This window comes from Falco naumanni, chromosome 10, assembly GCF_017639655.2.
Source record: "Falco naumanni isolate bFalNau1 chromosome 10, bFalNau1.pat, whole genome shotgun sequence".
Taxonomy (NCBI): domain Eukaryota; kingdom Metazoa; phylum Chordata; class Aves; order Falconiformes; family Falconidae; genus Falco; species Falco naumanni.
The window spans coordinates 17,427,551-17,452,392 of NC_054063.1; the positions used below are offsets into that span (position 1 = coordinate 17,427,551).

Consider the following 24,842-nt stretch of genomic DNA (forward strand, 5'->3'; position numbering starts at 1 on the left):
ACAAAAATATAAATCCATTAAAATGAGATCACAGTGTGAAACGTAGCTTTAAAAATCTGGTTTTGCAAGAAGTCACAAGATTCTCATTATGAAGTGGTGTCTTGATTAAATTGATTGTATACCTTTTCTCCTGTAGTCTTAATGAAATAGTGACAAATGCTAAGGTGTTGGCAACCTTTGCTGATGCTATCATTGGGAAAACTAAGTTGGTATTACCGGTATCCAAAGTTCCTTTGCTGATCCTGTTTAGATTTGTTTGACTTAAATTTATGGTCTTTATTTTGTCTTATTTTGTTTCAAGATGATGTGTGAGGTGATGCCAACCATCAGTGAGGCAGAGATTCCCTCTGGGGGAAATGGAGGCCATGGTTCAGGTTCCCCGTTACAGTCAGATGCTGATTCCCATTTTGAGCAATTAATGGTATCCATGTTGGAAGAAAGGGATCGCCTTCTGGAAACACTAAGAGAAACTCAGGAGACGCTAGCATTGACCCAGGGCAAGCTACATGAAGTTGGTCATGAGAGAGATTCCTTGCAGAGACAGCTCAATACTGCACTTCCACAGGTATGGACATTTTGAAAGGAAGGTATCTTTTGATAATTTTTTGTATTCTTTGTGGTATGTTGTTGGCTTTTTGTATGTTTAATTTATTGAAGAGTCAGGTTAAGTTAGGGGAAGATGAATATGGCTTAGTACTTTCCTGAGGTATCTGTTGGTGCTTGCTCACTTTGGGAAAGATCTATCAGCAAGGTGAGCGGGGAAGGTCAGCCCTTTCTCTCTGGTATGCTTTCCCAGTTTCTATAATTTTTGGTTTAGCCTGAGTGTGAAATTGTATCTACATAGTTTTGTTTAATAGAACTTGATGGACTTCCATCTGTCACTGGTATTTATTTTTTTTATGTTGTTTCTAACAGCCTGATTCATTCATGTGCTTAAGAATTACTTGGAGGCCATTCTGATACCGCTATGGACTTAGGGTTAAAAAACTTGAAAAGTTTAAGGCTGCTACCTTGTGAATACATGCTGAGTTTCCATGGCAGTGTAGAAGTCCAAGTGGGGTGTTTAACTCATTTAGTTCAGTGTGGAGAGTTTGGATTTGTTTTGCTGGGTGGTTTCTTTTTGGTCTTGCTAGGAGTTACTAATTATTGCCTGCTGGAGGATGCAGTGTGCCAGCATACAGCCTGTACTGCTAAATGTGTTGCGTGGGGCAGTAGTGTGTAGTTAGGAAAGGTGATTGGTGTCTCAGAACTTCTCGGGTTTTATCCATTCTAGTAAAAAGAATACGACTGAACTTTGTTCACTCTGGAAAGCATTTGGTTGTAGGCAAAGCAGAGGCTGCTTTCAGGTGTCGGGTAACTCTTGATAGTCTTGCACTTTCTAGCGTGGTTGGTTGCTGTCCCAAGTATGTCATGATGATGTTATACTTGCATATATACTCCAAGAATACTTCTTATTTTTACAGATGTTTATATATCCTTAAATATTGTAGTTGCTGTTTATACCCTTTAAAACAGTAGTTTTGAACCCTTCTGTTTCCACTGCTGTCATTATAATGTAATCACTGTATGATTCCTGGCATGGTAATTGGTACTGGTAATTGCTGAGGGATAGAAACTAAAAAGCAATACATGTTAATCTAGTTGTGTTACAATGCTATGATGAAAATCAGAAAGAAGAAGTTTTCACCCTTTGCTGCTCCCTGTGTTAAATCATGTGCTGCAGGCAAATATCATTCTTTGGGTTTTTTGTTGTAATAATTGTGGCTTCCCTTTAGCCGCTATTTCAGGTCTGCTACATTAATGGATGCCATTAACCAGTTGTATGATCTGTAAAGTATTATACTTGAATTTGTGGCTGAGTCACCTGGGCTCTAAGCTGTACTGTTACTCTTTTCCCTTTTCAATTCTCAGCTTTCCTTCCTAAATCTAGTAAGCTACTTACATGTAAATGTTTATTTCTAAACATTCTGAAAGATTAATGCAGTTAAGAAAACAAATCCCTTTTTCAATAATGTCATAGTTGTATGGTTACATGTGAAATCTGTAGGAAAGCAAGTCTCATAGTTCAGTTGAGAGAGAAATTTTACTGCAGTTTTATCTAAATACACAGCAGTGCATGGATTGTTTTAGAGTGCTGTTGGAAAATACTGTTGTCATGGTCTGTCACTTTTGTCCTCAGTGGTGCTTAAACCCAAATGATTGCCGAAGGTGACAATTGACGGTGCTTTCAAAAGTAAAAAAATATTTTAATATTCTTGCTACAGTCAGAAATAACCTCTGTGTTTGACAAGTTTTTGTTGTTATGGTAAAGAGCCAGTTACTTCATAGGTGTAAATTTCTGATGAGGTGAAACAATGTTTTACTTAAATTCTAATAAGTGCTCACTAGGAAGACTCTGTGGTGACTGTAGTATTTGAAACTATTCAAACTTCTTTTGTTAATTATTTCAAGCTGAGCATTCTTTTGAACTACTGTCTCAAATGACCCATTGTTTAGCTGTGTATTTTAAGGAAGGGTAGAAGCAGGATAACTTTAAATTTACTGACAGTGGTGTTATATTTTTTCAGGAGGAAGGGATTTAGTAATTACTTTTTAATTCTTTTTTTTATCATAGTAGTTGTATTTGATTTGGTAGAGTGATGAAAATCAGTTTTAACTAGTTGTGTAAATACTAGTATAATTGCATGAATTACTAAATCACTATGTGACCAATGTAGTATTTCTCCCTCGGATTTGGCATGTAACTTGTCTTTGCAGTTGACTTTGGAGTACTTTATCTTAAGGAGTTATTGAATTGAATTGTTTGTACACTTTTCTTGTTTCATATATTTAGCTGAATCAGCCACTTAGACCATTCTGATGATTGATGGAAATTCCTAGTATAAAAGAAGGAATGCCAGATTGATTGCTTCTGTACCAGAACTATTACTCTTTTTACTACGAAGACACTCAATTTCTAATGGCATTCTTGTACTTAATTCCTTACATTCACTAAGTTTCTGTGTATAAGGAAGAGGCTTATAGTGGTTTGTATATAGTTACAAAATGGCAGATTGGTACTTGTGTATTTGCACGTCTTGTAGATTATAAAAGTAAATGCAATTTATTCTGCAGCAGTGATGCATGTTTTCTGAAGTGTCAGTGAAGCAGACTTTTCTAGTGTACTTGTGGGCTGCTGGTCAGCTAGTAATTTAAAGGCATCAGTTCTAGTTCACGTAAACCTGAAGCAGCTATTTTGATTAAGACGACTTTTGTTGCGGATGTCTTAAGAGATGACAGAAGAGCATTTTAATCTTATATAGATATGCTTTATTTGTTACATTTACAGAGTAAAACTGGCAACTTGTTTTTAGTATGAACAGCTGGAAATGAAATACGTCAACCTTGTCTTGATAAAATGATCGGATTCTTGGCAATGCTTCTTGTTTTCTGGGAGTTACCATCTATTACAACTTACCCTAGTCAAACTGTACTTTGACCTTGGAAGATGAACTCAAGAAATCAAATTGCTTTGCTAGAATGTAAAATTAACTTTATTCTTCCTAGAATTTTTTACAGAAAAAATGAAATAGCATTTTTTTGCTTTGAGAACTTAGAGTACTTTTATTTTTAATGTAAATACATTCAGTTATGATTTAATTATGGTCTTAATGGATTTAATTATGCTCTTTATGTGCCTTCTAGAGCGTATTCTAAAAAATTCAGAATTTGTGTGCTTAAAATGTGTAAGTTAATCTGTGAAACATACAGGATCTACTGCATTTAAACATTAAATTTTGAACTTAGGGTAGATGAGGTCCAAGTGACTCCCAGTTCCTGCTATTAAGATGATGAATGCTAGGGTTAATTTTACTGTTAGACTTTCATTTAGATGTTCCTGTAAATGGCAACAAGATGCTTATTTTATGTGGACAAGACTAGAGTTTAATATACAGAGACTCTGGTACCTAGCACAAATGAAAGCGCAGTTGATGAATTCACAGCAACTTTTACCAGGATGACAATTTTAATATGTATGTTAAGAATTTTATAAGCTAATGTAAAAATATTGTGCTTCTGTAATACAGCAACACTCTTATTAAGATCCATCATAATCTTGGGCTTCTGATCTTTTGGTCTTAAATTTATCATACTTTATTTTCATTTCTGTGCAAGGTAAGTAAAATAAGTTAGAAGTTTTTTCTGTGTTTGTGATGGTCATGTTCCAGCTTCAGTATTCAGCAATGTATATGTAGGGGCAGATGAGAATCTTCAGAGGCTGTGTGTGTCTGTGTGTAAATAAAGAGCACTTTAATATGGAGTTAAAATGTGGAAAAAAAAGCTGTCTGTAATTTTGGTTTGGCTTCAGCTTTACTGGGTTGCCCATCATGTCTTAAAGTGAGGCCACCTTTAGTTGCTTTCTATCTATAGTAAATATTTTATCACTGCTACACACTTCAAAGTAGCGTGTGTCTGTTTATATTTGTATTCAATTAAGTTCAGGTATGTCTCCGTAGAAAGATCTTCCTGGACAATCTCAGAAATACTGTTCGATGGCTTGGATATAAGAAACAGCTGAACACTTGGTCTGAAGACTGCCCTGGCATTGTTTTATAATGATGAACAACAGGATTTAGTTGCTGTTTTAATAATGATGTTATTTGGATTTCCTCCAGACAAGTTTTAAATACTACAGGATGTCATAGGTTTAGAAATGAGGTTTTGAATTGTACATAATATGAAGGACACAGTTGCAGAAAGTACATTAAGTAAAAGGGCTTGCCAAACTTCACAGCAGCTGAAATTTCCTTAGCATTTTAAGTGCAGCTCCATTTACAGTATTCACAACTGTTCAGCCTTGAGGTGACATAGCTGATACTTCCTACTGTAGCAAGATGTGGAACTGACTTCTAGATAAAAATTAGTCTCACCAGAGCGCCCTGTGTCTAGAAACGATAGAGATTGAGAAGGATTTCAGATGTGCAAATGTGTGTCAGAGCAGACATCTTCCACCGCTTTCATCCCATTCTGACAGCAAAGATGAATGTGACTTTCTGTTGCATTTTAGACAGCTATAATTTTAGTTTTGTCTGTGTTGAGTTTCAGTTGCTAAATCTTACTTGGCTGTTACTGTTAGTAAATTACTGGATAGATTTGTCTTTATCTATGCTAGTTTAAGTCAGATGGAGATAGGAGCTCAGAATTCTTCATTGACTGTTTCAATGAACCTCAATGTCCCTAACATTTCTTTCTTTGCAAGGCACAGAAACAGACAACTTTTGTCCTAAACCTTCAGAATACGAAGTTTTCTGAAAGTATGCTCTATGATCAGGCCAAAAGAGGAGTAGCTGCACCTAAATAATATAGTGGAGTATATTGAGGACCAAGTCTCTAGCATTTGTCTGACTTCTGAGTTTTTTACTTAAATATGTTTTGGTGAGTTTGTTTATTAAAACATCCTGCCCTTACCCAGCAGACATCTGCTTGCCTGTTGGTAGCAACTTGCTGTTTATACTGTGCTTTTCATTTAGGTTACCTTGATTATAAATAGATGTTCTAGATAGATAAAATTCAGAATTAGTTTTAAGTTTTCTTGTATTTGAGGATGAACTTACTGCTGTTATGATGTCCTATCAATCCCTTTAATAAAAAGGTTTTATGAAGTCTAAACCTATTGTTTTTATTTTTCTTAGTTTATTTGTAGGAAGAATGTTTTGATGACTACACAGAAATGCCTTTTGTTTGGTTTTAGTGAGTGGATGTAGCACTGAAAGATGAGCTAGTGATTATTTTTTCCTACTGTTCTGGCACAATGTACCAAATGTCTGATAATGGGTTTATTAATGTTTGGTGTACTATAGTCTAACTTGCAATCTAACAAGCAGGCTGTATATAAGCTTGAGTTAAAAGAGCTATAGTAAAAACAAGTTGTTTTAAAAATATATGGTATATTTAGAACCAGGTGATCTTCACATATATACTCATTGCTAATTTGCCTGTAGCCTCTTGTACAACAGGTAGTGTTTATTTTGGTATTCTGAGAATTCTTTGTCTGCAAGCTCTTCTGTTTTTTCTCTATTCTTCTTAAGAGTATAACTAAAACCTACTTATAAAAGGTTTATTAGCAAGACTTAAAGATTCAGTGTGGCTACAAAGTTGCAATTTCTATCTAGATGTTTAAAAAAAAAAACAGCTTGCATTTTTTTTAAAGACAAATAAGAATTTAAAAATAAAATTCTCCATACCCCCTTACAAGTTCTTAGTGTTTTAATGTCCGCTGGCTTGTGACTTTGGTTTCTCCTTTCCAGTATTTGTTTAGGAGAGGTGGATATTGGTTTTACTAACTGTAGGATTTGATCTTAGAATTAAGAGTATGCATTTGTTTGAGTTTTGATATAAGCAAGTAGTTTAAAATGTCGGAAAACTTGCATCTTTGCAGAGAACATTTTAGCTGTCTATTCGTAATTTCAGGTTTTGCTGTTCCGAAGTTAATACTATATACCAGAACTCAATTAATATACTTCACACTTTAACTTAATTTTGCTTTTATATGATAGAGGTCTTCATGTGAGCTGCTTCTAGCAATGTAGACAGCTTAAGTCACTTTAAGTCTGTAAGGCTGACTGGTAGCTGTTGACATATATTAGAAAATACTTAGTGTAATCTCTTGCGCATATGGATCTCAAGCTACAAATACTGAGAAGGGATAAACTTGAATTGTGTATGTCAGGTAATCTGGGTGTTTGTAACTTTCTACGTGGATTTTTTTTTTAAACCCCACTGTGGATTCTCCAAGTGTAAATGGGGAAAAGTGTGGCAATTCTTGCCAAGAAAAATGTTTTCACATTCTCCAGGCTGAAAGGAGGATTATTATTTTGCTGTTGAGTGGAGCGAGTTCTTTTATTCAAGGTGACTTTTTCACAGGAGCATTGGGAAATACTGTTTCTGCATTTTTGTAAACTCCAGGTAGTTGTGTAGTGAGCTGAATACATAGCTGTAGGTTACTTGGGGAGATTACTCTCCTGGTTCGTGTATTCAGAATTGGAGGAGTGCTGTGAGTACAATACTTGTTAAAGTTAATGCAGTTGTGTTCTGTTGTGTTGTTTTCCTTTAAGTTCTCTATAAATTGACGTGAATAGTTGGTTAACCTTTTTTTGTTGCATATGACCTTTATCTGTTTCAGACTTTACCTTGGGTTTCATGTAAGCTCACTGAAAATCTGCTCCTTGATTGGTGTGGCAAGGCTCCGTGGCCTGTTCCTACAGTGGCTAGAGCTGTAACGTTTTTAACAGAGAAGCTTTGTTGGCTAATCTTCTTCTGCTATTCCACAGTGGCTAGCCTTGAACTTTGCTCTTGTGTTTATGTTCACATTACTCAGGATACGGTTTTTGAGAATGATAGTGAAAATCCTAACAGGAATATAATTTTGGTTGCATCTGAAATATAGCATGACTTTTGATGGGTACATATGAATAAGACAGTCAACATATCTGTTCCTGTAGTTCATCTGTTTTATGGCTATGCTTTCAGAAACATAAATGCTTAGAAATAGTATTTTGTTTTAGAACTTCTATGAAGTACTCCAAGATTCCTTAATGAAAAGATCCTTAGACTACCAGTATTAGGCATAATCAGGTATCTTCAGGACAAGAGCATCACTTGTTTCAAGGGCCATGTGGAAAAAAGCTTGAAAAATTTGGTATGCGCGTCCTTCTAGTTTTGTTGAGGAGAAAAAAGAACTTCCACCTGGAAAATAAGGAAGTATTTTCTATTTGTTGTGATAGGAAAATGGGCAGCCTTTGATATCTTTCTAACTTAATTTTTTTTAATCCCTCCCCACCCCACAGAACAGTAGTCTCTATTTGGGTGTGCTCTGAGCCATGCTGTATTGTGCCTTTCTCCTACTGCTAGTACATAATAGGGTTTGGTATGTAATTCTGTTTCACATCTAATTGTCTAGAAATATTCTGAAGCACAGTGCTTGCTTTTTGTTAATCCTACCTCCCATATAAATAGAATTTGGGTTCTGTTCAGTTTAAATTATGTGTAGGGAAACACTTTTAAAATTTTTATTTACCTTTTACAAGAATTGCAGTGTAAGATTATCTAGTAAAATGAGTAAAGAATGTAGACCATGGGTTAATAAACTCTCTTTTACTGTCGAAAGAAGTGAGATTTCTACCACCACTACCACTCCCCCCCTTCACAGAACAGCACACAGTATATTAACCATGTAAGCTTAGGTAGCTGAATAACTTATATAGTTAAACAAACTAAAACTAAACAAAGCCACCTTAAGATGTGCAGTCTAAACAAAGAATTTTTGTGTTGACCTATACAAAGGATAGACTGGCTGGATGTATAGTTGAAAGGTGTAACTGAATGTTCATGTAAAGAAACTAACTTGCAGGTGGTGAACTTCACTAATCATTGTCTTCTCAACATTGACAATTTCCTGTAATGAGAAGTGGTATTTATTTTGAATTACTTGAAAAGGAATTTTGGCTGGCCAAATCCTTGGTGTAAAAGCAAAAACTTTCTTTAATGTGGAAAGGGCTCATGCAATAAAGAAGATCATAAATTATTGTTATTTTAATGGTGCTGGATCTGTGGTTATCTTGGTAAATGGTGACCAATTTTATTGTTTTATTCTGAATTTTCAGGCACTATCATGAAACAAGCTAAGGGAGAAAGATATTCAAAAGTGGAATTAGTTGTTTGTTTTATTGTGTGCTTTGCAGAAAGCTTGATAGGAAAGTTTTCTCACTATAAATTGTAAAAAAACATTTTGGGAAAGGGGCATTCTGCTGTAGTTATTTGAAAGGAGGACTTCTGTCTAGTGGGGTTTAAATTGTGGATTTGTGGGTTTGAGTTGTGGATTTCCAAATGTTGTGTGAGCCTGTCACTAAAATAATTTAGCAATATATACTTTTGCCAATGGAATGTCATAGTCAAAACTCCTTTTCTTTGTACTGCTATCCATAAAGGAGAAATCTGCTAGCTGAAGTAGTGCTCTGTAACGTGCTGATCTTCATGTGTCTCAGTTAACCTTGCTGAATGAATAATACTGGACCTAAATTCTGATTTTAGTTGTGCTTTTCACTGTAGTCTGTACTTGAGTAAGACTTGTGGATTATTTGTTCCCAGGGGAACCCAAACTCTGTGTAAATTTATGTTCTTCAAGGTTCTGTTATGTATTGTATTTAAAGCCCTGACTGACACCTCACACTTGAATCTTTTGTTTCTACTAGGATTTAATATGTGGGCTAGCTTTTGTGTTCTAATTTGGAAACCTGGGAATAAAAAAATTTTGACCCAAATCAAAGGACATTTAAAAATTTAACTGGGATTCTGGTGCTCATAGGGTTACCTGTAGTACTGGAAGTTCTTCAGATAAATCCAATTATGGGTGTGAAGGATGACTGGTACACCTGAGGCCAATGTTGGAACAGCAGAGCATGTGTGAAGAACAGTCTTGGATGTACGGGTGAATTTGGCTGGAGTTTTTACATGTTTATGTGTGTCTTAGGTAAAATTTTAACTTCAGAATATCTCTTCAAAGCTCTGCTGTATTACCTTTGGGTGACTGACTAAAAGTTTGGTTTAGATAATTTCAGGCATGCCTTAGGATACCACAGTTTTTTTATTTTATTTTATTTTTTATTCCTGAGTAATACGTTTTTCATGCAGTATTATCACCTTTTTGGTAGTTCATTGGGAAAAGGCTTGGAAAGTCGTAACATTCTTTTCACTTTATGTTGAAGAACACGAGGCAGGTGCATCTAGTAATTTATTTCATTCAGAACATGCAGCTTGAGTTTTCAGAATGTCTTTTGAGGGTGTGGTTCAACAACATTATCTTCCAAAAGCTAAGCCTTTGTTTTAAGAAATCTGGAATGTACTTCATGTAAAGTGGAAATGAAAAAGGTTTTTAGGATTTTAGCCCTCACTACTTGTCTGTACAGGAAAGAAGCTGTCCCTTTTCCCCTCCTGTAAACTTATTTATGCTGATAATTACATTGGTGTAACTCTGATCCCCTGTTGGAACTGTAGTCTTCTAGAGACCGCATAACACTCTTTTGTATTTTGTGCAATGGTTATAAAACATTAAGTCCTGGAAGGCAGTAGAGGAGAAATGGGCCAAGCATGCCTTTTCTGTCAGTAGGAGGCTGCAGGGTTCCCCTGATGCATTATCTTTCCCTTGATTGTAGCCCAGTGTGGAATATGAGCTTCCTCTCTGCAGAGGAGGTTCCTCACCACTCCACTTTTCACTTCAGCATTCGTTACTGGTTACAGCATCTTACAGACTGTCCTCATCCCTTTTTTTTCTCTTCCCTGTGCCCCACCCCCCCCACCCCCCCCCACCCCCCCCCCCGCCTTTCAGTTTTGTTCTCTGATGTTTTTGGGATTCAGGTAGTTATTAGGTTTGGAACTGTTGATTAACAGATATCTTTTGTGGCAGACAAAAAACTACTTTGAACATTAACAAGGCCTTAAAAGAGCCCATAAAACAACTCTTTTGACACTTAATCTGTGTTACTGAGTTAAGTTTTTCTATGTTTAAATACCAGGCTTCTCTGTTGTAAGCTGTGAGACCATACTTTTTGTATAGACTTTAGAGTTGCCTTTATTTGTAAAAATTGAGCAACTTTTCTATGGAATGGTCTAGTTGCATTTATTCTGAATTTCACTTAGCATGTAAACTGGGGTGGCAGTGCACAAAGAAATAGAAAAATAAAATGTAAAGAGCCTGTAAGTTGAATTTCCTGTTGAAGACATGTATCTGTCCTCATTGAGTATTACTTGCTTAAACAAGTTTGAAGTTATAAGACTGAAGTGTTCATCACTTGATGCAAAAAAAAAAAAAAAAAAAAGGCACTGAGGGGGAAATACATGTTGATGCTTGTTTAATGAGGGTGGCTTGGCCAGCCTTATTCAGATACTCCACAGCATTCCCTTTTAACACAGTGTGAAAAACATACTTTACAACTACTAGCCACAGAACTAAACCTGACAACTAGAGGCCAAGATGAATGATTAGAATAGGGCAGGGCAGTGCCTCAACTGCTGCTTAAGAGTTTTTGCAAGCAGAAGTATCTTGTCGCTGAAATAATCATGCATGATGGATCTTGTTCTGGGTCTGTTTCTAAAAAATACTGAAGTAGTCATGTGAGGATTCATTTTTTAAATACATTGGATTGCAGATTAATTCATAGAAGTCATAGGAATTTAATATTGTCAGCTGGGCCAGAATTGTGCTTGCTATTTTTTGAGTGCAGTGTATTTAGAATTGATAGACAGAAAAATACTTTTTTTTTCTTGTTGAAGGAAACTGACAGTTCGATGTTTATAACTTAAAAAATCTTCCTATAGCTTTTGTAGCAGCTGCTTAGCTTCTGTAATGAAGGGGGGGTGGGGGTGGGGGGAGCGTCCCAGGAAGACTACTGAACTGGTTACAATTTTCTCAGTGTACCTTGCAGCTGTTTTACCATTTGGCATTTTTGAAGAGCGTTGTATGTTGTGAAATCCTGTATGGGATCCCAGGAAATCTTGACCACCATTATGTGGAGAGGAAAAACTCAATGAAATCTCTATAGTGTCCTATTAAAGATGGAGACTGGTTTTGTCCCATACCTTGCCAAACTGGTAACGCAAGATTCTTCCTCTTTAATTAAGTACAACTGTGTTCTCCTTTTGCCATAGTGGGTATGGGTGTGGGTAGGTTTCTTCACTGACTTGGACTCCAAAAATGGAGATGCCTAAAGCTACAACTAAGAAGTTGTGCTGCTACTTACTGTATTAGTTACTAATCAAAATGGACTAGGCTAGGGGTGCAGGAATGTGGTAATTCATATTGTGAAACCTTTAGAATTCACAGATTCGGAGTGTAACTGAGAGGCATTTGTTTTTCTAATGTTCCCCAAGTGTTGTAAACTTACTTCGGTGTTAAGGTAAACTATTTTTCTAGAACGTTGGTACTTGGACTGGTACAGTGTTGGAAAGGATTCCTCTGTTATTGACCAGTCTCAACAGTTACAGTTCTGTGCAAAGTAGCCAGGCGCATCCCAAGTTGAAAAGCCTGTTTGTCAATGATGACTAAAGGTTTCCCATATGTATTGTAGCTGATCTTGTACGTTTTACCAAGTTAAACAAACCTTGGTATGGTTTTGAATACTTCTATGCCATATCTACCCTTTCAGGAGACATATGCATGTGCCTTCAACAGTGGCTAAGGTGGAAATCTTTGTGTAACCACCACAATGAAAAGATTGTAGCCTTGTGATGGAAGAAGGTTTTCTGCCACATTGCATATGAACAGGCGAGAAGCTTCTTGCAGCTTCTCTATGTCCTATGCTGGCTGCTGGGCAGCTGTTGCCTTAGAGCTGTTATAATGGTTCTACTTTGGGACTTCTTACTCAGAAGATTCACAATGTTGCCTGAGTAGGGACAACATTTTGAAAGTATCTTACAAAGACAGGAGAAGAGAATAGCTTAAAAATAGAAACTAATGTTTCTAGTTTTAGTGTTCAGTTTGTTCATTTCTTGTTAATCCTCTGTGCATTCTGTTAAGCCGCTGGGTTCTGCCCCTCAATTGAGTATTTAGAGAAAGCCTTTGGGGAAAAAGTAACTACTTTGGTATCATTGTTTACTGGTTTGATATGTAATCTTTGATACACATCTGTAGCTTTAAAAGTAGTTAAAAGGCTATGGTAAAAATGGTTGTGTCCACTCTGAGGTAACTGAAAATAAAGCCTCTGTGATCTAACATATCTTGAACAAGTGAATACTGGCAGTGATTTGTTAAGGCTGATGAAAAGATTAACAAAACTACCTGGAAAAATTCTTAATGTTTCACTGTTTGCAGGGCTAGTTGCCCTACAGGAAGATGTTTAGCAAGTTGCAAGTTGTTAGACTGAGAGAGGAGCAACTGGATGAAATTTTGTGATTTGTTTAACCAACTTCATGTTCTCTTTCCTTAATTCCAGAGACCTGCAAAGAAGTTGTAGGATGCAGCTGTGGCTTAGTTTTGACTTGCAACCCATAACCAGCAAACAGTCTTGTAGATATCATTTGTTTGCATATATGACTGTTGTATTCACTGTGTTGTATGTAGGTCTGGTTAATGGTGGAGCTGGAGGCTGGCATGTGTACCTTGCAAAGTACATATATGCAAAGTATATAATCAGTGACGGTTGGCTCTTCAGTGATGCACAAAGATACATTTTTGCATGAGACTTTGCCCTTAGTGCTGTATACATAACAGCACTGTTTTGCTGGGTTTAGAGAAAATTAAATGCAAGAGTATAGGCAGTAATGATTTTGCTAGTCTGAGTGGTTTATACAGGCTGTGGTTAATGATTTGTGTGTACATGGCTCTTGTTCACCTCTCTGACCTATGCTTTGCTCTGTGTACTAGGGTTTAGAGGCTCACTTTCCAAACTCTTCTGTAGTGTGTATAAAGTTTGGGTATTGATTAATGTGGTGAAAGGAAAACTGATCCTTCAAGGAGTGAGAAGCTGGGTCCAGCCATTTTTGGGTTCCAGTACTTTTACATCCCCCAGCTCTGCAAAATGGACACGTCTGTCAGAAATGCGTTAGATGAGGGAAGGAGGGTTGAACATAGAACTGATATGTTTCTGACTCCCTTTTCCTGTTGCTTCTGCATTTCTCTTGCAAAGCTGCCAAATACTGCCCTTTCATATATGTTTTCCTGCACTTCAACATACAGCGCTTCCTGAAAGCTCCTCCCAATGAAGTCTGGACTTACTGCTTTGTGGTTCAAGCTCAGTGAACCTTGCACATAAATTTAAGCAGCTCACTCAGGATGGTAACTGGAAACTTATTTATTACCATCGAGACTTGGTCCTTACTCTAAGGTTTTCCATTTTGCTCTTGGGCATATATGTGTGGTACCTGCTGGCTGTGAGTTAAGGGTTCATTTGCTCATTGCTTGTCAAATGATAGGCAGTTGATTCTACTTTGAGCTTCGAAGTGGCCTGGAAACAGAGTTTTCATTCCAGAGCAATAGTGTGCAACTGTAAACACTTTAAAAATTGCTTGTTTAGGGGATTGAGCAGTGTTAATGATGAAGCCTAGATAGATCAGTCTAAGAGGTAAGCTTGAGCAATATCATACTAAAAAGAGAGGGCTAGAATGATAAGAAGAAATTCAGGTTTACTATTAGTCACTGACTGTCAGCTGGCAGCAATATTCACTTTGGTGTTTTCATGCAGTGTTACAGTTTTTGCTAGAGAGAAGAAAAAGGAAGTATGTTTTTTAAGTCAAAGAAAATATAAACTTCTGGGAGTTGACCAAAGGTGGTATTAAATGTTTTAAAATACCTCTTTTAATAGTAAAGAAGTCTGCACTTGTGTTTTGGTAGTGGTCTTTTCAGTTATAAAACAGCTTAGGCATAAGGAGAAATAGGAAAGGAGGTTGATACATTAATTATATTGTGAGCTACAGTGTATTCCCACTCTGGCAAGTAGTTAGCTCTAGTTGGAAAAACAGCTACTTTGAGCATGAAAAAAAAAATGCAATGCTCTGAAATGCAAGAGTTTGACATAACCATATTTTAATATTTAAGTATTTTCTTACATTCCCTTTTAAGTTGTTGGGGGTTATGAGAACAAAAGAGGAACATATTTCATAGAACTGACTATCTTAATGCTTGAAATAAATTTTAAGTTTCCAGGTTAGAAAATCCAGGCTGCTTGATACTTACTGGAAATTAATTTCACTAGGTGAAAAGCAGTTTTTTTTCTTTTGTTTCACATGTGCTAGGCTGATTTTTCTCTTTCCCATTAGCATATGCCAGAGATATGGAAAGGTTGAATTGAAAGCAGTCTGATTTATTACATGGAACTGGCAGAGCATGGTTTGTATTTGGCTGTTGTTTCTTCTGGATTTGTTGTTGTTAAAGTATGTGTAACTGTTTTCTTGGAAGGCTGGATTTGATTATTAAAACATGTCAATTATTTTCAGTCCTAGCTCTAATATCGTAGAACTACTTCATAGTTCTGACTTAACTTAAAAAAAAACCACAAACAACCAAACCCCCCAAAAACCCAAACACCAAAACTGGTGTGAATTAATAGATACAAAAATTTGCTTGCTAGAACTTCCAAGTACCTTGGGGGTATTGGTCACTGTGTGCTTCCTACAAGTCCCTTAGGTTTAGAATGAAGTGGCTATGAAATACCCTGTTAAGGTTAGTTATTTAGGTTTTCATTGATTGTCTTGTTTAAGACTGTCTATTTGTCATTTTAATGCATGCGTCATTTGGAATAACTTTGGTTTGTATATAGTGTAAATAACTTAATAGAAACTTATCTTGGATTCCATTGGTTTCTTGTACCAGATGGCCTGCACTTTCCCCAGTTGATCTTCTCATGCTTTCTGCAGCTTTTCAGATTTTTGAGTGGATTGTTTGATATGCAGGCTAGAGAAGAGAATGTTAACAGTAAAACAAAATATTATTTGGAAATTAAATGGATAAATTCCACTCATGTATTTCTGGCAGGGGTGTTCCTAAAGAGGCAACAGTTGCATCTTCATCCTTGTATTGCCAGAAGATACTTCAGTAGTATTTAATAATACTTTCTTTGATTAATTTAATGTATGTTTCATTTTTATATCTTTTTGTCCTTTAAATAAGCTTTTGGTCATGTTGTTGCCTGTAATCCATGATTCCTTATGCATTGAAGAGTGATGTTGCATTTTATTGTTGAATATTTATTATTTTTTTTTTTTTTTTGCTTGAGCAAGTTCCAAGCAAACTTAAGCGTTCTTTGTCTGTAGAGCATCCCTAATACACAGCTTATGTTAATAGACTTTCAGGGATTACCTCTTCTCCACTCCCCCCGCCCCCCTGTTTACTGTCTTTCCTGTCACGTAGTGTATGTTGGTTTGTGATGTACTACTCTCTATGGTACCTATAAATTATGCTTGTAATAAACATGAAGAGAGCGTGTTCCCTGAAAGCTGTAATGTTCCTGGACCAAGATCTCATGGGTAACGAAACGGCTGTCAGCTCAGACATTAGAAATGTATGGGTTTGACAGGTAGACACCACTTCTTCCAACTTTTGGAAGGGTGTTTATGTTGTGGCCTCTAAAATACTGAAGGTTGAGGGTCAGTTCTGAAGGTTGATGTAGAAGAAACAAGATTGCTTTAAAAAATCATGGACTTTGTGGACAGACACCCTCGCCCCCTGCTGAAAATGTATTACTGAACAACAAACTTGCTCAATTTAGCTTTTCATTGAGAGTACTTATTTCTGGCAGCAAGCGTCACATTTGCAGTGATTCAGTTGGTTCAGAAAGTGACTTTCTTCAGTAAACATTTTGGTTTAGTACAGAGCATGGGGTGTTTGTCGGTATGGTCTAATCAACAGAGGCTATTTTCCTAGTATATTTGGCATGCTCAGACTGCTTCTTGTAAATGCTCTAAAGTGATTATTCTGAGTACTGTTCTTGCGAGTCCTCAGTGTGGGTATTTATTATTTTGATGGCAACCAGAAGCAGAGCAGAACATCATTCTGATGTTCTCTAATCTTCTCCTTACTTACAGACAAGTAATACAGCTTTATAGATAAGTAGAAAAGTTTCTCAGAATTTTTATTTTTCCTTTCTTTCTGTACGTTCATCTAATGCCAAGAAAGAAATTATGAGGCAACTCAGACTTTTTTGAGATGATAAAGTTGCAGGTAGTTTTTCTCCTTTTGAACTGCTTGAGGTAATCACAAACTGTCTGCTGTTGAAGGTAAGTATTAAAACTAGAAAGGACATGTCTTTTGGCAGTGTCAACTGAAACTAAGGCCATTCAAGTGTTTTTATTAGGCAGTTTATGGGACTCAAAGCAACTGTATTTTGTCAAAACAAACAGCCATGAAGGTATTGGGGAATGCCAAAAATACGTTAGTCTGTTTATGGAGCAGAAATACAAATTCCTGTGTGCATTGTTCTTTTTGGGTCATCTGACAGTGTGATGGTTCATGTAAAAATCATGATGTATTTGCTACAATTTATATTAGCACAGAAATATGCAGTGGTATAGAGCTGTGTAATGTAATAATTTGAAGAGACTTCCTTTCAGATAAGCAGCTGCTTTTCAGAAGATGAAGCTCATACAGATAAGAAATGTATATTAATGCTACACAGCAGTTTTAAGTTGAGAAAGGGTGTTGAAACAGGGTCTGGTAGTCCTTACTGCTTTCTTCCTGTTCTCAAAACTTGAAAAGGACTGGAAAAATATAGACCTTTCCATGTCAATCTGATGTCCTTTGGAGAATTTTGTAATGTTGATGCTTACAAAACTTGGTTTTGGTGTTCTGAGGCTTTTTCAAATTATTATTAATTTGAAAAGGGCAAAAACCCACTAAGAAAATAAAGTCATATTATGCTCTTTTGTGAATACTTTGAGTCTATTAGTACTTGTAGTAGTTTCAGTAGTACATAATTATCTAATGTTATCTAATACACAAAGATAAGTTGGGACAGCCTGTGAAGAGCTGCAGCTTTGCGACCACATTCTGCTTCACCTAAGCTCGTATTGGAGCAAAAGAGTTCTGTGCTGTCAATTGCCTGGGAGTCTTGGAAGCTCCCACGGGTGGGATGTTGAAGGTACAGGAAAAGTTCAGACACAAAGGAGAGCTCTGCAGGGAGAGCTCATAGCAGAGCCAATTTTTCCATCAGCTGCTGGGAAGGTTGAAGTAGGTTTTTCCTTTCTTGATTTACTTGGCATTCATAAACCTTGTGGAGTTTTTGTGTGTTTCAAAGTTCCAGTAGCTATATTTACAGACCAGATTGTTTTAATAAGTGTGTTTCCAGGGATTTTTACTTGAAAGTAACAGGTCAGGGTTTTTTAAGGATGTGAATGAAATACTGCGGTGAAATATTTGCATGAGCATATTTAAGTATGTTAAAGAAATCTGATAATTTTTTTGTTGTTTTAGCAATTGGAAAAGAAATTAAGACTTTTTTTTTCAATAATTTGCTGATTAACTAGGGGGACTGTACAGAATCTCTTTTCTAAAGAGCAGATTTTTATTTAGGAAGAGGGGTTATGGAGATGGATCTTGAATCTTTGATGGTGGTATTACTGTCTTTTTCATAACAACTTTTAAAAGCCTAATACATTTGTAATTCCAAAGGAGTTCACTGTAGGTACATGTTGTGCAACATAAATTTTTGTCTTTTAAATCCCATGTATGTTTTAGAATAAAGTTTACCAAATTAATCTTGGAATTTTGCAGATAGTCTTGACTGTGCTGATTTTGGCTGCATGTTAGAATTTGTAGACATGCTAGTATAATTAGTTGATGCATCCTTTTTTTTTTTAAGCATTTTTTATTTGTTACTTTGAATTTTACTGCAAAACAGCTCCGTCTTGAGCTTTTGCTTGATGCGCAGCTACTGTCTGTTAAGCAGTGTATCTTGCAGAATTTGGAAAATTTAGGGAAGCAGCATTTGTGCAGTGTGTCTCCTCAGTATTATGTTGTTCTCAGCTGGCCATTTGTCTTGCTCATCTTGTCTTGATCATCACCAGTTCAGCTTTACTAATCTACTGTTTATTAGACATGACTCTTGTTTATTAGTTTTCCTTCGTTTAGACAATAGAAAAGACTAATTTACTAGCATTTCAATGTTTTAGTATACAACTGCTTCTGAAGTGTTCACCAGCCGTTGGAGTGGTAGATGTGTATTTTTTTTCACATCCTGTTACTGTATTGATGACACAAGGGATTTTTCAGTTTCCTACAAAGCCCCCTTCTAAAGCATGAACTTGTTCACATTCACACTTACTGTTAATAATAATTTCTAATGTGGTTCAGACTACAACTTAAATTTTGCCAGCATAAGTAGGTAGATAAGGTTGTGCTCACTGCTTATAAATATGGTGTATAGTATGCTCACTGAGTTGATAGAATGTTTAAATGCCTTTTATGTTGAGCATGTTTAGTGAGGCTGTTGATAGAGAGTGGAAATTGTTTAGGATGTAGTGGTTCTTTCAGATATCTCCCTGATCTCCGTGAAGCGTATCTCCCTGACAAAGAATATATTTCTACATTTTTGAGTTTAATGCTGACTAGTCTCAACATTCACAGTAGTAATAAACATGCAGTAACTGATGGGAGTTAGCTTAATTCCTGTTCCCTGATGACTTTTCACTCTATGTACTGTTTCACTTAGGATGAGTTTTGTTTGTTGAAAGCTTTATTGAATTTGTAGGGAACGCCTTCTGAGGCCTTTGAGTCCAAGGGATTGGCTTTTGGAAAATTCCGATTCTAATCCTTTGAGTTTTCTAGCAGGACTATAGGGAAAGGGCTGTTTCAGTTCCATTTTCTGAGATTTTAGGTGTAGCTTCAAGAATGCCCTATTTATATAAGGAAGTAACCAGTGTATTCTGGTAGATGCCAAGGTTATGCATTGTCTCTCACAATTAAATACTGACTTGAAATTTATCATGTTTTCTGGTTTCTGTATTTTACTCTGCATAGCACTCTTGTTTTTTCTTGTCTCCCTCAGCAGTAATTAAAAAAATCAGAACAAAACAACAAAAAAACCCCAACCAACCAACAACTTTATGAAACAGAAGTGCATTGCAAATAGTTTTTTCCCTTTACTTACCAGGGAAAACTCAACTCAGACAAAGAAGTTTTCAAAAGTACTGGTCAAACATCTTTACTTTACAGTTGACAGTGTAACATGTTTAAGTGTTTGAACCTAAACCTGCTTAGCATGACTATACGGCTTCATTGGCTTTAGACATCTGAAATGAATACTTCCAAGAAATCATGTCAGTTGTTCGTCTGAATCCACTCTCATTGTATCCTGATATTTGATGTGCTTATATTTCTGTCTGATTTATTTCAGGAATTTGCAGCGCTTACAAAAGAGTTAAATGTATGCAGGGAACAGCTCCTTGAAAGGGAAGAAGAAATCGCTGAACTGAAAGCAGAAAGAAATAATACCAGGGTTAGTTCCTTGTCTTCTCTAAGATTACTATTGTTAAAGCATCCAGCTACATGGAGGAAAACATTGAATGTTGAGTTTAAAAAGCTAGAAGTATTCCCCCCCCCCCCCCCCCCCGGTATTTGCACATGAATCCCTGTGGAAGTGCAAATGTGTGTTGATTAAGATAGTTTGGAAGCTTATGCACAGCTCCAAATACTGCTGTGCAAAATCAGGAAAAGCTTGTAAGACTGCACAGCTATCTGTCATTCAGCTTTCTTGTTGTTAAAGTTTTGTAATCATACAACACCCAAGATCAGAGGAATAAATGGGCAAGCTGTAGTGATTTGTTTCAGCAGGTTATGCTGCTGCCAGCAGAACAGTTGCTCTCTGATTTAGAGCATTTCCTATGTGTAGCCTTCTGACAAGCACGCAGTTCCTCAGGCTGGTGGAACTGAAAAGATCTGGTTAAGTAGAAACCTCATTTAAAAACTAGACAGAAAGAAGAGAGGTAGGAAATGCATTAGCTCCAATACAACTTCTAACACAGGTGAAATGTTAAAATGGGTCCTTATGGTTGATGCAGTACTCTGGCTCTTGAATTTGAACTTTAGAACTCAAAACCTGATGTTTTAGGAGGCAAAGTTTTCTGCGACTGTGCAGAACAGGAATAAACATTGTTCCTTTTTTTTGTTTTAGCTATTACTGGAACATTTGGAGTGTCTTGTCTCCAGGCACGAGCGATCTCTCAGAATGACTGTTGTGAAGAGACAAGCTCAGTCTCCAGCAGGAGTTTCTAGTGAAGTAGAAGTTCTCAAAGCACTAAAATCTTTATTTGAGCACCATAAAGCCCTTGATGAAAAGGTAATGAAATATGCTAGCAAGCATCTTCTCATCCTGCCCCCTCTTTCTGTTGTGAGGACTGTGCAGTTGTTCATAATGAAGTTGTAGGAGTCTCTGAATTTCCTCTGTATTAAGATAGTGGCTTTGCTGTAACCGCATCAGTAACTGCTCTCCTAAATTAATATGTTGCATTAAAGCAAGGTGCTGTAGCTTATTCTAGTACTTCATTAACTATGTTAATGTAAACTAAGCATGGTTCAGGGGCAATATGTTTGTTATAGAAATGCATGCATTTGCTTACCTGTATAATATCAGGATTTAGCCTTTTGATTATGTAATACTGGACTAGAGAGAGCAGGAGGCATGTGCTTACACTGATAAAATTTGAATTAAAGGATCTCCACCCTTTAGTTGCGCCTGATGTTGGTGGCAGGATATGCAAGTCGTAAAGCTTACTGTGAATTTTGCTGCCAGGTCATAGTTTGCCGAACTTTTGTGACCCTTGTATAAAAAGTCTGGCAAATTATTTTAAGTAGAATTCTGTCTCCTTCCGTGTTTGTAAATAATCAAAAGTGCACACACTCTGTGCCTTACAAAAGGATAAGCAAATTCTGGATATGTTTAATTCTTGACTAAATTGTTCAGGTCATGTTGAGGTATGATTTGCATATGACAAAAAAGGAAAACCTAGATTTTAAGGTATGCGTTGTTTCTCTAGGAGGTTTTTCATAGGATATGGTGTAATTAGTACTGACTCAAGATTAAGCAGGTGTCTAAGTGTAAGTGGAAATAGTGCCATTTTTTTATCTGAAAGGGCATGGCAGCGTGGCAATAAATGAAATTGATTTTTTTTTTAATTTGAATGATTTCAATTTATTTGAACTTACCCTTTCAGGTAAGGGAGAGGTTACGAGTAGCACTTGAAAGATGTAGCTTATTGGAAGAAGAACTAGGTACTACACATAAAGAGGTAGGTTTCTTTTAAAAAAAGAAGTCTTCATGTATGCATTGTGGGTGTTTTAGTCAATATTTGTACACATTAATTTATGCAGTTATTAATGTTCATTTTCACTACTTGTTTTTGTTATTTTGCCAAATGGGATAACTAATTTTTGACTTAGTCACTTTGAAAGACCTGGGAAGGGGTGTGTGGGGGGATGACATAGAGCACAACACAACAAAAAAACCCAACCCAAAACATCCCCCCTGCCCCCCCATCCCCTCTACACCTCCAAAACCCAACAAAAATCCCCAACAAAAAGAGTTCCTATGGCTTTAAAGTAAGAGTTTTTGGGTTGCAGGGGCCTAAGTTTTTGAGTACCTGTGCCATATTTTATTAATACATATCTTGCAGTAGAATCAGTAATTGTTTTGCTGCTTTGCTTTTGCAGCTGTTCTTTAAGTTATTACTGAGAAGGGAATTGACTTGAAACATATGTATGTAAACTTCTCTTTTCTTACAGTTGATGATTCTGAAAGAGCAAAATAATCAGAAGAAAATGCTTCCAGATGGGATGCTGGATATAAATCATGAACAAGAAAATACACCAACTACAAATGGGAAGGTGCACAGCTATTTACTTTCTTTAGCTAAGTCTGATTTTTAATCGTTAACTATAAAATTTTAATTTTAAACTGTAATAAAAATTTTGAGTGATGATCTAATTTAAAAAGTCTCAATTACCATAACTTCAATCTTTTCACTCTATCCAATAATAAAATTGTATCAGGGGAAGGGTATTTACAGGTAAGTAACAGTTTGGTTTTCAAATTTCTGTGTAACGTGCTAATGCTTTTTTTTTTTTTTTTTTCTCCCCGGCCTCCTTAATAGCGATCTTCTGATGGTTCTTTGTGCCACGATGAAAACCTTGCTAAAGTGATTGAGCTCCAAGACATCATAGATAAGCAAAACAAAGAGCAGACACAAATGAAAGAACGTCTTACTGCTTTGTCTAGTAGAGTAACAGAGCTGGAAGAAGACCTTGACACAGCTAGAAAAGACTTAATAAAATCTGAAGAAATGAATACAAAGTTACAGAGAGATGTACGAGAGGTGAGGAATAAACTGTCAAAATTTGGGTAGTTGGAAACACAGCTGTTTTAGAAAATTTCAGTGTCATTGGTGCTTAGTTACACCTTCATGCTTTTTCATGTCTTTGATTTGATAGGTGAGAATAAAATTGTTCAGGGCGTGAGGGAGCTATTTTTTGTTTAAAAGACCAGTTGCTTAAGAGAATTTGTCTTCAGAATAAATCTATGATTAACTAGATACTTCATGTCTATATTAGAGATTTAGCATTGCAAACTAACATTTTCTTGAAAATATGCTTGATCCTGTCATAAATGTTAAGCTTATAAAAAATTTAAACATAATGAAATTTTAAAGATGTACATGGTTGAGGAATCACTTTAATTTCAGTGATATGATTGACAGTTCCTGTTACTGATCAATCACTAATCTCTAAGGTCCTTTGTACCGCAGTGTACTGCATCCTTATTAAATAGAAAGGGAGCTTAGTTAAATCGAAAAACTCTCTCAGATCGTCCCCAGGAAGTACAGATTTGCTGTTTGTGTGCCATTGAAAAGGGAAGTTGCAGTAGTATAGTAAAGACCAGTCTTTTAAAGATTCACTGTTGAAAAAAACCCAGAAAAAGTAATTGAACTTGTAAGCTGGAGTGAGACTATTCTTTTTACTTAATTTTTTACTGAATGAAATAAGTATATCTGGTTTTTTGTTACTAGTTTTGGTTTGTGGGTCTTTTCCCCCCAGTTTGATCACTATATAAGTATCCCTTATATTCTAAATTCTGTCTTGTCTTGCATAGACTATGGCCCAAAAGGAAGACATGGAAGAGAGAATTACAACTCTTGAGAAACGCTACCTCGCTGCACAACGTGAAGCTACATCTGTGCATGACCTCAATGATAAACTTGAAAATGAAATTGCCACTAAAGACTCCATGCATCGACAGGTTGTAATCTGAAATAAGATGAAGTACATTTTGCTCAGCCTAAAACTAATGGAAATAGTGTTTGTACTGTACTAAAGCTCTTTGCTTTTAGGAAAATAAATACTGCCTGTGATGTGCTGTTGCTAGCAATTGTTTTTCAGTAACTGGAGGAGTGCACTGTGCAGAGTTGTACCCTGGAAATGAAGATGGAGACTGTTTACTGAGGAGGGGAAATGGTTCTGAGAATTTTAGTGCACTTGATCATGGTGTAGCCAGGGCTGCTGTTCCTACTAATTGTGGATTTTAAAGTTAGTATATGTGTATCCAAGCATCTTTAGCTTCATGTGTGAGAATTACTCATTCTGAGCTAAACCAGTTTTAAAATCTGTGTAGTGTGTAGTGATTTTTATAGCCTGTAATAGAAGTAAATGTTGCCTTACTGCAGGAGGAAATTCGGCATGTATTGACGTGAAGTCGCCCAACTCTGTAAACCAGAAATGGTTGTTCAGCCAATCAGTTTCTAACTACAGGCAAGCAACTCTTAGTCAACAAAAGAAGTCCCTTTTAGTATAATTCGTAAAAAGTTGTACACACTTTAAATGAAAGTAAATTTTGCAGTAGTATGCATGGTATTATTTAAAATATGAAGGAATTTTTCCTATGATATAACTCAAAGTCTTAGCACAGCCTTGACATAGAAAATTCACTGGTTCTGTGCTGCTTCCTGCACTGTAACTGTTTATTTGGTGATGCAGTTGCTTTCAGAATGCACAGAATTGCAGAAAAAAAATCATACAGAAAAAAGTTTTCTCATGTAATGAAAAGAAGGATGCCCCATCTTTGGTTGCGAAACCAGTTTTGAACAGTTTGTTCTCCATTGGTCTAGTAGAGGCAGTAATCTGTATGCTTACCTTTCTTTTTGTTGAAAATTAATTACCATTTTAACACTAAACATTTGCTGATCATAATCCTGTGTAGAGTGAAGATAAGAATAGGCAATTGCAAGAACGACTGGAACTAGCTGAGCAAAAGCTGCAGCAGACTTTGAGGAAAGCTGAAACTTTGCCAGAGGTGGAAGCTGAGCTGGCACAGAGAGTTGCAGCACTTTCAAAG

At 36.4% G+C, this 24,842-nt stretch overlaps 1 protein-coding gene across 16 annotated transcripts in view; it reads left to right on the forward strand.

The window, feature by feature from the left end:
- The window catches only part of PPFIA1 (PTPRF interacting protein alpha 1), a 72,154-nt gene that overhangs the window by 12,956 nt on the left and 34,356 nt on the right, over positions 1 to 24,842 (forward strand). For all 16 annotated transcript variants that reach the window (XM_040608073.1, XM_040608080.1, XM_040608086.1 and 13 more), the window contains 8 exons: positions 302 to 565; positions 19,857 to 19,958; positions 20,634 to 20,798; positions 21,673 to 21,747; positions 22,241 to 22,342; positions 22,609 to 22,830; positions 23,604 to 23,750; positions 24,708 to 24,842. In XM_040608073.1, coding sequence (XP_040464007.1) covers positions 302 to 565; positions 19,857 to 19,958; positions 20,634 to 20,798; positions 21,673 to 21,747; positions 22,241 to 22,342; positions 22,609 to 22,830; positions 23,604 to 23,750; positions 24,708 to 24,842 — 1,212 coding nt within the window. The remainder of the gene's footprint in view (positions 1 to 301; positions 566 to 19,856; positions 19,959 to 20,633; positions 20,799 to 21,672; positions 21,748 to 22,240; positions 22,343 to 22,608; positions 22,831 to 23,603; positions 23,751 to 24,707) is intronic.